This window comes from Pseudopodoces humilis, chromosome 18, assembly GCF_049639895.1.
Source record: "Pseudopodoces humilis isolate 2021_Gansu_Grassland_sample_001 chromosome 18, ASM4963989v1, whole genome shotgun sequence".
NCBI lineage: Eukaryota > Metazoa > Chordata > Aves > Passeriformes > Paridae > Pseudopodoces > Pseudopodoces humilis.
This window is the reverse complement of record NC_142217.1, coordinates 515,075-527,687: the sequence shown is the minus strand read 5'-3', so window position 1 is coordinate 527,687 and position 12,613 is coordinate 515,075. Positions and strand designations below refer to the sequence as shown.

Here is a 12,613-nt window from a genome sequence, read left to right as displayed (position 1 = left end):
AGGTTCTCTCTTAGCTGCCCCCCTCTTCCAGGCCGGACAGAGGGGGGATGGGGGGTGGGGGGAGAAGCAGAGCTGGCCAGCTCGGCTTAGTTTTCAATTTCTGCTGCTGGACTGAAACCTGACACCATGAACTCTTGCAGATTTTTTAAGACTTTAATTGTTTTACTACCTGGATAAAACGTACAGATTACTCTTTTTTCCCAGAAAGACAGAGAAAGAGAGACAATCAACATGAAGAAGACATCATAAAACCACCAAAAACAGTGAGGAAAAGAGTTAAGTTTTAAATGGGGAAGAGAGAACAAGGAGATGCTTTACTAGCTGAAATACCTTTCTGTTAAAGCTATGGAGATGGACAATAGTAATTTAAAAAGACTCCTTTAATTCATGACAGAGTATATTGGGAGGATTGGAGTGTTCAAAGTGTGGATTTTGAGCAAAAGAGAGAGTAATTGTGATACAGTGAGGTGCTGGAACAGAGTGGAGCGAAGATTTGAGGCCTTGAGGGCAATGAGAAAACTGTTTCCAGGGAAGCTCATAGAAACAGATGAAGAAAACTTGCTTTTGAATAACTCATCCTTAAAATGCCATCCCTAGACTCATGGCCCATACACACCTCAGAGTGATGTGAAATGGGAGGAGAGAACTGATGACAGGATTTCTGGGCAGCTGGCATCAGAGAAATAGAAAACTATAACAGAAATAGTTTTCTTGTGAGAAACTCCATAGATTAGCAGAAAGAAACTTCTGTTTCTCTACAAAGGCTGATGAAAAGACTGTAGCAAGAATTGGGACTGTTTTTAACCACCAAAGTTCTAAAGTTTTTTGTCTCTATGTTGTCACGTGTACAAAAGAATGGTCAAGTAGTGGGGGATAAAAGGGTTTTCTAGAAGTTTATTCTGGTGTTCTTATTCTTGTAGTTCGTTAATAAACTTTCTTTATTCCTTTTTAAGTTTTAAGCCTGTTTTGCTCTTGCTCTAATCCATATCTCACAGCAAGAAATAAGTAATTTTTTTTTTAGTTACTGGTTTAAAACCACGACAACATCAATCAAGGATTCAAAGAACACTAAGTATAAACTCAGAAACAAAGGACTGTATCAAGTGAAAACATTTGCACTTATAGTGAAGTGAAAATGCTTTCAAAGGGGGGAATGATAGTAAAAGGTTCTAAAATCTTAGAAAATTCGGGGACTTAGAAAGAAAGTTAGGTTTGGTAAGCCCTGGGAAAAGTAGGCCCTGGGAAATGTTAGGCCTTGTGCTTGTTAAAGATCAGGTCAAACTGCACCTGTATAATCAGTAGATGATCATGATACAATTGTTAGATGTGATTAGATATAATTATTGTTTAAAGAACATGAGGAACAATGTTGGGGGGCTAAGGGGGGATCACGAGAAATCCATGCTTGGGTAAAAACAATGCTTACAATAGAACATTGTAAGTTTAATAATTAATATGTAAGTTGCATAACGATAGAGTATAAAATATGTTCAACTCAAAACCAAATCGGGTCAGATTTGGGTATGTGTACCCCTGACACCCAGAGCTCTTCAATAAAGCACCTTCATATAATCATTCATGATTATGTGTGTTCCTGAACACTAACAGGATGGCAGAAAGACACCGGGGTGACGGAGAGACGGCAGCAGCCCCGAGCCATCTTGGCTTTTTTCACCCTTTGTCCTGCCCTTAGGAACAGAGGAAAGGGGAAGGTACAGGGAGGTATACACCAAAAAAAAAAAAAGGAACTTCACAGAAGACAAAAACAGTCCACCGGAAGAGTCATACTGTCCATAATCGTCCATAATGTTAATATAATCGTCCATAATGTTAATATAATCATCCATAATGTTAATATAATCGTTCATAATGTTAATATTGTCCATAATACATCTTGTTGGGTGATGTAAGGTGTTTGTCCCAGCGTCTGGTCTCGGCTCCCACACCTCTGTAAGCCCTTTTCTTCCCCATGCCTCTGAGGCACTCCCAACCCAGCCTTCCTGCCAGGTACTCTCAAGTCTTCTTTTCTTAGGCAGGAGGCTCACCAGCTCTCAAGCCATCACGAGGTGTCCATGGAGCTGGGTCCTGCTGTTCTCTTGCTTCACTGGATGCCACGCAATCTCTCACCATATGTTGCAGTCAGGAACCTCAGGATCTCGTCCAGGGAAGCAGCAGGATTCTGGGGACCAGCATCAAACACCAACCGAGACAGGCTCCCGGTTCACAAAACCATTTATTCAGCATGGGAACAAAGTCAGGTCCAGAACAGAGAGCCCCGAACAGAGGCACAGCAGGGGTTTTTGAGGGACAGAACTCTCAAGGGTTTCCACCTTTGAGGGTGGAGTTCAGGGTCAGGGACCAGTAGAAGCACACCAAGAGAGAACCCCTCAGGGACTCAAACCCAATCAGAACACCTGGGCCGCCCTTCTCAAGGGGTTTGGGGTGGGACAGTGTAACTCTTTGTCTCCCTGAGGCTGCTGCCACACCACTATAATATTTTTTCCCCTGATCTATCATGCTGAGCACCATGCAAGGCTGTAGAGAGGTCAAGACAACCTCTGTTTTTAAAACTCTGCCCTGCAGCTATTCCTTACGGTGCTGTCAGCAGGGAAGACATTTTTGTCTTCTAAAACCTTACTTCTGATACTTTTTCCCATCTGAAAACTATCTGGGCCAGGGGCAGCACCCAGGGACCTGCCCTGCCTGGGGGAACTTATACCTGGATCTTCTAACTAAGTATTAGAAACAAGGGCACACACTCTGTATTCCAGACTCCAACATTTTATTCTTATTCTTAATTTTCCATGTTTCAAGTACTACTACGTCTTCATCTATTTCAGCTTCTACCTCTTCTTCCTAATATTCCTATTCTTATCCTTTATCATTTTTTGGTTTCTGGAGGGTCTTATGCAGGTTTTAGGGGGGGGGTGGGGGGGATGTGTGTTTTTTTTCTTTCCTACTACTACTTCCTAAACACAACTTTCTTTTCTTTTGTTAGAATTGTGTGTGTTGCAGTCCAGCAGGCCGCTGTCATGTCCTGGGAGCATCACCTCCTGTCTGTGTCCATTCCTCATGGCCAAAGTGCCACAGGATCAGCAAAGTCCTTTCCGAAGGAGAGGAAATGGCCTTGGAGTCCAGCAGGGAGGAGCTGGAGCCAGTGTCCCTGCAAAGGGCCAAGAGCCGTGTGGCTGTGGCCCTCGGGGACCCGGTGCAGGGGTGCCACTGGCGGTGCCAGGCTGCCGCCGGGAGCCGATGACTTTCCAGGTGCCTTCCCGGCCGGACGATGGGCCGGGATGCGGCGCTGAGCCCCGGCAGCGAGGGTCCCCCTTCAGGTGCCGCTTTGGGCTGCCGTGTGCCCTCGGGGAGCCGCCCTGGAGGTGCCGCAGAGCGGCCAGGGCTGACTCAGCCCGCAGGGCCAGCGCAGGCCGGGGCAGCCCGTGTGGCTCCCTCGGGGCGCCAGGCAGGCCGCGGGGCAGCCACCATCTGCAGCCCAGCGCTGCTGGCAGCGGGTGCTAATCCTGTGGCTGTGCTGCCAGGCAGGGGCAGCGGAACAGCCCCCGCAGCCCCCACAGCCCCCGCACTGCCTGCAGCACCCGCCTCAAGAGCGAGCGGCCTTTCCTGTGGGGAAGAGGCTGCCCAGTAAAAGAGACATCTTCCACCATGGCTTGGGCTGCCAGAGGGCCAGGCCCGGCACAGAGTTGCTCTTGTGGGCACAGCTCGGGCTCCTGGCACTCCACCCAAGCTTCTCGAGGGACAGGCAGCAGGATTCCCTCTCGGGCTAAATCTGCCAGTCTCTGCTGCCTGGCCTCTTCTCCTTCCTCGTGCAGCTCCAGGACGCTCACCTCATCCCAGTCATCGTCCTCCCACTGCCAGGGCTTGAGCTGGCTGCACAGGATGTCGCAGTATTCCCTGCTGTCCTGAGCCAGCTCTCCATCACTGTCATCATCCCAGCTGGACCTGGAGGATTTTCTCTTTGCTTTGCCTCCAGTCACCTCCTGGCCATCCTGGGACAGCTCTTGCTTGCGGCAAGCTTCCCAGTCCAAGAGTGCCTGGCGGCTCGTGCCTTCTCCTGGGGACAGCCGCTGCTCAGGAGATTCTTCCCAATCTGAGAATTCCTGACAGTGATCGCTGTCCGCCTGCCACGGCTCCTGCTCCCTGCACTCGTCCCACTCGGAGACAACTGGGGAGGGCTCTTGCTCCCTGCCCTCATCCCAGTCCTGGAAATGCCAGTAGCTCCCCCATACTTGGACCAGCTCTTGCTCAAGGCCTTCATCCCACTCAGAGAGCTCCTGGCAGCTATGGGCTTCTCCTGGGGACAGCTGTGGCTCAGTGCAGGCTTCCCCTGGAGTCCCTTGCTGGAACTTGTTCATTTCTCCTGGGCAGAGCTCTGCCTCTTCCTCAGCGCAGGACTCCACGGCTCCTCTCCTCCCTCTGCTTGCCCTCTCAGCCTCCTCCTGCTGCTCCCTCAAGGCCTGGGCTCTCTGTGAGCCGGGCCAGGGCCTGGGGGGCTGGGACTTGGGCTTCGCCTTCTCCTCCTCCGTGCCTGCAGTCCTCTGGCACACACAGGTACCTGGACACAGCCACTGTCCTGGGACTGACCCAGGCCCCACAAGCCCTTTATATACCCCCCAGCCGGGGCGGGGCTCTGCCATGTCACAATGGACTTTGGGCACCGCAAGGTCCCATGTCACCACGGCCCCTGACGCACCCTGCCTGTGTCACAAAGGGCACCCCAGCACCCCGTGCCTGTGTCACAAAGGCCACCCCGGCACCCCGTGCCTGTGTCACAAAGGCCACCCCGGCACCCCTTCAACAGCCCAAGGCACCAGGAGAGGCCTGGAGCAGCCCAGGCCTTGGGGGATTGCTGCCCCTTCTTCTGAGCCGCTCCTTCAAATGATCAGGAGTGGCTGGGGCCAAGTGAAGGTGCAAAAGGAGACCGTGTGTGTCATCGTTTGAAAGACAGAGGCCTGCTAAGGGAGGCAGGAGGCTCCTTTGCAATGGAAAATGTAAACTCCCTCACTCCCAATTATTATCCCTTTGAAAGGCACTCTCTGACAAAGATAGGAGGACAGGAAGAACAGTTTGTGCTGCTTTTGCATGAATATCTATTTGGTGAGCAGGGAAGAAGCCCCCCATGGAAATGATTTTACTGAGAGGAGCTGCTAAGCGAGAGCTGCCTCTGTGCCAAGCAAAATCCAAGAGCTGGCTAGCTGTGGGAACTGACTACCTATTAAAGCATTTAAAAAGCTGGATCCACCTCTGTGAGACTGACATTTTGCAGACAGGCAAGCCCGGGAAATCTCTCTCTTGCTTCCACCTTTGAGGAGGTACCCGGCTGCCGGTCGGGCCGGGCCCCGCTGCACTGCGGCCCTTGCAGTCGTGCTGACAGTGGCCACAACAATCCTTAAAACTTCAGGGTCCCCTGACAGCCGGGCAACCAAGGAGGAAATTAAAGGAGCGGGTTCGCTGGAGTCCCCAAAACCAACTGGAATAGGAAAATCAAGTAGGGATGAGGCCCATAAAGCCTGCGCAGCACAGGAGCAAAGTGCAAAGACCAGGACTAGGGGCAGACACAACAATATCTAGGGGAGGTGTGAGGGCGCAGTCTGAGGGCATGGGTCCAGACACAGACTGGGGTTAGAAAGATGCAAAATACTGCGACGAATTGCAACCAATGGGGGAGAGATCCGGGAAGATTCTAGAAACATAACTTTCAGTGGGGTGACTTGATGAACGTATGAATTGCCATCAAGCCTTTGGCAAGTGCTTCCCAAGGCTTGAACTCAAAGCCTGCTGCTTCAGGGCTGAAGTCTTTCTGGCCCTGTGTCCCAGAAGGGCTGAATCGCACAGGCTCGGCCTGGCGGGGCCGGGCCAGCCCCGGCAGTGACCGGGTGGGGACGGGAGGCTGCGGGACCCCGGTTGAGGCTGGGCCGGACCACGGCTGCTCACACCTTGCCGAGCCTAAGCCGTGCCCCGCTGCCGGCCCCCGCTGAGCTGGAGTCCGCTGGGCTCCGGGAGGAGCTCCGGGTGGGTCCAGGCCCCCTTGGCCACGGCCCGTGCAGCACACGGTAATTGAAAGAAATTGGCCAGGAGACAAGACTCCTGTTTGATGCCTTTGTTAGGATTCAGCTCTTGGGGTGGGGGGGGGCCCAAGGGATTGCTTGCACCACGGCCATTCCAACACTGTCAGCTCCAAAGAGGAGACACAATTCTGTTTTGCAGCACACACTGCAGAGCTGGGGCTTCCATCCTCATGAGAGTAGTCAGGGACCTGTTGTTCTGGTTGGCTGTCTAGGGCTGTCAGTCCTTTCCAGTCCTCTTGAGGTCATGGTGATGCAGGAAGATGGTTTCTAAGCAGGCTTGGCTGATGCAGGGAGATGATCTTGCATCATAGCTTGCTCTAATATGTTTCCTTGTTTTATTCCTCTGTTAGCTCGTTGTTTTGGTGTCCTGCATGCCTCAGTTTGTACATTACTCGGTTGCACAGCTTCCTGGGAGTTTCTTTGTTCTAGTGTGGCACAGCGACCATGGGAGTTGCCTCTTCTGTGGCATACCTTTCTAATGGGTTGCTTTTGTTAGTTCGATTTAGCCCCCATGGGAGCAGCTCTGTTACAAAGGAGCAGGGAAGTAAGGGGAAAGGGTACAGGAATGTCTCATAAGAACCTTTAAAACACTTCAGAAACTGGTATGTAATTAACATTACTAATAACCATTGGAGTAAACAAGGGGTACAACGTTTACAAATTGGATAAGAACATTAACTGTACCTAACTAAACACAGTATTTTATCCGGGGTGGATTTCTTGAGAGATTTTATTCATGACATGTGCCTGCAAGGATGCGGCACCTCTCTGAGCTGGGGGAGAGGCCAGGGCTGCACAGGGGGGATGTTGTTGGCAGCTCCATGAGGACGCTCTGGGACGCTGCCCTGGGGTGTCCAGCACAGTGGGGATGGATCAGCCCCTGCTCTGCTGCTCCTTCCCATCTCCCCCAGGGACCTTGCAGAGCCCCAGCCATGCTGTTTGCCCCCAGCCTGCCCACGGCCACCCTGGGGCTGCTCACGGGGGTTTTCTGTGCTGAGCTTTGGCCTGGCCGTGTTCTTGAGAGAGCCTGGGCAAGGAGCCTGGAGCCCCCAGGCCCTGCCCTGAGGCGTCAGCGCTGCCCCAGCAGTGCCCATGGCCTGTCCCTGCTGCAGCCCCTGCACTGCCACCCCCAGGGCTGTGCCCGGCCCCGAGAGCACTCAGGCCCTGCAGCAACACCAGGGCCAGGAGGGCAGCGGGGCAGTGGCACGGGAGCAGCACTGGCAACACCAAGTGCTTCTGCTCCTGGGCACAACTGCTGTGCCAGCACTGATCTGCCCCCAGCTCTGCACACAGACACTGCTGCTGCAGCTGCAGAGAAGGGAACAAAAGGGGCATCTCTGGAGAAAACTTTGCTGGGAGATCCTTTCGTTCATTGAAAGCCACCAAGAGCACAGGCCCTCATGGACACAGTCTGTGGCCACAGGGATGGTGGAGAGAAACAAAATGAGAAATGGCACAAACAATGACATTTCTTTGTAGACAGGATTAAAAAAGGAAAACACAGAAAACCTCCAAAATTAAACCAACAGGAAGTATCAAAGGCGATTTTTATTATAAGTGATTTGCAGAAATGTGCCAGGAGTTTCATGTTTCCGAAACCATCCAGTCATCATTCTCCACACTGCAGCCTTGAGCTCCTGGTTCCTCAGGCTGTAGATGAGGGGGTTCAGGGCTGGAGGCACCACTGAGTACAGAACTGACACTGCCAGATCCAGGGATGGGGAGGAGATGGAGGGGAGCTTCAAGTAGGCAAATGTGCCAGTGCTGAGGAACAGGGAGAGCACAGCCAGGTGAGGGAGGCAGGTGGAAAAGGCTTTGTGCCATCCCTGCTCAGAGGGGATCCTCAGCACAGCCCTGAAGATCTGCACATAGGAGAAAACAATGAACACAAAACAGCCAAGTGCTAAACATGCACTAACAGCAATGAGCCCAAGTTCCCTGAGATAGGATTTGGAGCAGGAGAGCTTGAGGATGTGTAGGATTTCACAGAAGAACTGGCCCAGGGCATTGCCCTGGCACAGGGGCAGGGAAAATGTATTGGCTGTGTGCAGCAGTGAATAGAGAAAGCCACTGGCCCAGGCAGCTGCTGCCATGTGGGCACAAGCTCTGCTGCCCAGGATGGTCTCATAGTGCAGGGGTTTGCAGATGGACACGTAGTGTTCGTAGGACATGATGGTCAGCAGGGAAAGGTCTGCTGAGGCAAAAAAGGCAAAAAAAAATAGTTGGACAGCACATCCTGCATAGGAGATGTGCCTGGTGTCCCAGAGGGAATTGTGCATGGCTTTGGGCACAGTGGTGCAGATGGAGCCCAGGTCAGTGAGGGCCAGGTTGAGCAGGAAGAAGAACATGGGGCTGTGCAGGTGGTGGCTGCAGGCTATGGCGCTGATGATGAGGCCGTTGCCCAGGAGGGCAGCCAGGGAGATGCCCAGGAAGAGGCAGAAGTGCGGGAGCTGCAGCTGCCGCGTGTCTGCCAATGCCAGCAGGAGGAAGAGGCTGGGACTCACCCACTTTGTTCCTGGTCTGGGAAAACTTCACCCAGGTCCCTGCCTGACCTCCAGCTGTGCTGTCTGAGTGTTCCAGGAGCAGCCAGGCCTGTGCCTGGGGGCTCTCCAGGAGCCATCCCTGCCCTGCTGCCCTGGGTTTGTGGCCATGCAGGAGAGGGAAAAGGCTGGAAATTCAGGATGTGTCAAGGGCATCACTCGTAATGCAGATGGTCCTCTTGCCATCTGCACGCACACTTCTAAAGTATAGCAGGAGTTGGTTTTACAAATTGTTTTCCTACTTGCAAATCATTCCTGGTTCTCTGAGGTCAGAAATCCCCAGCATTTCTGCTGAACTCCGAGTTTGCCACCGAGAGATGTGAGAGGCAAAGGATTCCCTGTGGCTTAGGGAAGCTGAGGGGCTGGATGGGCTTGTTCCCAACTGCCCTGGGTTTGCACCTTTGGCTGGAATCGGAGCACAATCACACTCCTGTGTCACCCTGGGATAAACCAGACCCTGCTCAGAGCAGAGGGATCCCTGAATGTCTCACCCTCTCTAAAGGTCTCTGGGCAAGGTCTCAGCACCCCCCTCTGCCAAGGACACTCACAGCTCCCTTGGCAAAGCCAACAGCATTTCCTCAGCTGTGGCATCTCTGCCCTTCCCCATGGGACATTCAGGGAACTCTGAGAGGTTCTGGCACAGATTTGCATCCAGGAGGGCAGATCAGAGCATGGAAGGACACAGCAAGGAGATCCCCAGGTGTGCCCATGATGGGATCTCAGGGAGGGAGCTCAGCTCATTCCCCTTTCCCATGGACTGCTTTGCCAACAGCCCCACAGGTCACAGGGAAGCTGGGACACCCCATTCCCATGGACATACCTGCCTGGCAGCAATCCCAAGGGCAGGGCCTGACTCAGCTGCTGCAGATGCCAGAGCCTCCCTGAGAGCGCCAGATACAAATGACAATATCAGAGCAGTTCATTTAGGCCGTTTAGGAGGCTCCCAGCAGAGAGACTGAGCACCCAAACTTACAATTGTGGCATCTCTGTAAATGTTCCAACACTACTTTGCTGATCCTGGTGTGTCCCTTTCAACTCAGAATGTTCTATGATTCTGGGATTACAATTCCTCTTCTGCTTCTCTCATCCTCCTCTTGTCTATAATCAAAAGAAAAAAACAAACCAAACCTTTGCAACAGTGTTAGAACAGTAAAGTAAAAACAGACCTTTATTGGAAAATTCCAGGTGTCCCAGTGGAGATGGGGTGCACCCGGCAGCTTATTTCAACAATTTCTTAAGGTTGATTAATTAGGATATTTAACAGAAACATTCAATAGGAGATTCAGTTGCCCCAGTTACACACCCAAGGGTCAACCCATTGGAGTAGGTCCAAGGGTTTCTTTGCCCCACTTTTTGTTATGACTGCTCACATTCTGGTTACAAAACAAAATGCTCTTCTTGTAGCTCCTCTCCCTGATGGTAAGACAATACAGTATTTCAGAAATGTATTTAGAAGGTCAGTTTATTGTTCTACAATCTAAGAGAAAGGTTAGGAAACATACTAGAGTTAATTAAGGATATAGTTATAATGTAATGTAATGTAATGTAATATAATATAATATAATAACATAACATAACATAACATAACATAACATAACATAACATAACATAACATAACATAACATAATATAACACCTTCTCACCTTCTTTTGGGAAGTGTCCTCTGGAGCTGTGCCCAGGCAGGACTGGAGCTGGGAGCAGCCCTGCCCCACACAGCCCCTCTCAGCAGCAGCACCTGCCCTGCTCAGGGTGGCTCCTTCCCCCCACAGCTTCTCCCCAGCGCTGGGAGCAGCTCCCCGGGCCGGCTGAGAGCTGTCCCTGGCAGGCAGCAGAGTCCCTGCCCCAGCACAGTGCCCTGGGCTGCAGGACCCTGCTCTGCAGGACAGCCTTGGGCACCCCTGGCTGCTCTGCACAAGGGACAGGCAGAGAATGTACTCACAGAGTCTGTAGGCACTGGGATGTTCCAGCTTGAGGAGATGCCTCCAGGAGCTGCAGCTGCATTGTTCTGCAGCCAGAGGCTTCCTGTGTCAAGGGCTGGCAGTGATTCTGCCCCAGGCACTTCTCAGCACCTTCCCAGCCCTGACTGATTGAAGCTCTCTGTGCCTCTGGGCTGTGCCCAGGGTGGCTGCAGGCAGTGCCCCAGCCCTGCTGGGCTGGCAGAAGAGCTGTTCAGCAAGAGAAATGTGCTTTTGAAGCTCTTCTTGGTTTCCAGGAGCTGCCTCTGTGCCAGGAGCCCAGCCCAGCTCAGCAGCACAGACACAGCAGCAGGACTTCAATGAGCCTCTTGGGGCTTTGTGCTGAGGCCCTGAACATCAGTCCCTGAGAGGGAGGGGAAGAAACCTCTCAAGAACTCCAAGTCAGAATCCAACTCCAAAGTTTCTTTCACTTTTAATGGGTCCCACTGAGGGACATGACTGAGAAAGTGTCCCCAGGCCCCAGGCAGAGCAGAGAACTGCAGGCACTGATGACAGCTGGGGACAAAGAGAAGCCAAGGCTTGGTGCCCTGGGCCACAGCAGCCAATGCTGTGCCACCAAGGGCTGTGAGGAGACACCTTGTCCTGAGGCCCTGGGGCCTCCTGGCACAGCCCCAGCAAGGCTGGCCACTGTCACCCCCTTGGCCTGCCCTCAGCATCCCCCCTAGCCCACATGCCAGTGGCCTCAGGGTTCTGCTGGAAGGAGTCCCTGGGGAGCCTTGCTCAGGAATGGCCCTGGGGGGCTCCTTCATGCTCCCAGGGACTGCAGCTTTTTCAAAGGACTTTGGCTTTTGCCTTGGAGTCTCTGAGAGGTTTGTGCAATCCTGGCCTCCAATTATCTGCTGTAATTAGTCCCTTGAGAGGCTTTGTCAGTAACAGCACTCAGTGGGGCTCATTAATGCTTCAAGGTACTTCAGGTTCTTAAGGCACTTTCCTTTTTCCTTCCCACACTGGGTCTCTGAGAAGTTTGTGCAATCATGGCCCCAGTTATCTGCTTTAACGAGTCCCTTGGGAGCTTTGCATTGACACTCAGTGGGGTTCATCAATACCCTGAGATACTCAGGGCTTTTTCAGCTACTTTGGATTTTCCTTCCCACACTGAGTCTCTGGGAGGTTTTTGTGCAATCCTGGCCTCCAGTTCTCTCCTCCAAGGAGTCCATGAGGAGCCTGTGCTGGGGATGGACCTCAGTGGCACCCATTAATACCTGGAGACACTTTGGGTGTTTCTTCTGACTTGGACTCTTGGAAAGGTTTGTGCAATCTCCTCTCAGGCCCTGAGGTTCAAGGGCTCAGCTCCAAATGCACCACAGGGCTCATTAGGATCAAGCAAGTCCTAACAAACCATGGCTGTGCCTTGATTTCCCTCTGGTCTGGTGCAGTTTCTAAGAAAGTTTTCTACAATAGTTCTGGAGAAATAGTTCAAAGAACATCTAAGAAATATGTATTCCTGTTTAAAAGGGTCTCTTTTATACCTGTTCTTTTTAGAGCAGAGGTGATTGCAGCATTCAGTGATGGATATTGATCCATGTTCTCTCCTAAGGAGGTGTGGCCAGGTCAGAGAAGCTCTGCCTTGAGGTCTGACCCAGTGTGGACAACCTTGCTCCACATTCCCCAGCCCCATCCTGTCTTCCTGATTCACCTGGAACCTGCTTTGCTCACAGAACTGGCTGCACTCAGGCAAAGAGGGGTTTTCCTTCTTTTATTTTGTCAATCTAAAACTGCTGAGTTTCCCCATGGAAAACAGACACCCTCCTCAAGTGTGTGCCAAGCCCAAGGTGCCACCAAGGAGGTTCCCCTTCCCCAAGGCAGAACCACACAAGGAATGTTTCAGACACACAGGGAGTTCTACACTAAACACAACCCCAGAGCTGGCTGAAGGAAAAATTAGAGCAGCTGCTGAAGGACAGACAAGCTTTGAACTCCTTGCAGCTGAAAGCACCAAGTGGGTTGTTGGGAGGTGTGTGAGTGAGGTAAGAGTGAGGGAAGGGAAATGCAGAGAGTCCTGGAAGTGTTTCTG

The 12,613-nt window shown here is 52.1% G+C and overlaps 2 protein-coding genes across 2 annotated transcripts in view; one reads left to right on the top strand and one right to left on the bottom strand.

Annotated features, from left to right (window-relative positions):
• Window positions 1-12,613, top strand: part of LOC102107146 (uncharacterized) — a 178,884-nt gene that overhangs the window by 165,100 nt on the left and 1,171 nt on the right. The gene's annotated exons all lie outside the window — the stretch shown is intronic.
• Window positions 7,619-8,566, bottom strand: LOC148182865 (olfactory receptor 14J1-like). Its single transcript, XM_088064222.1, has one exon. It carries the CDS (start codon window positions 8,429-8,431, stop codon window positions 7,619-7,621), a length of 813 nt encoding a protein of 270 aa, XP_087920348.1. The 5' UTR covers window positions 8,432-8,566.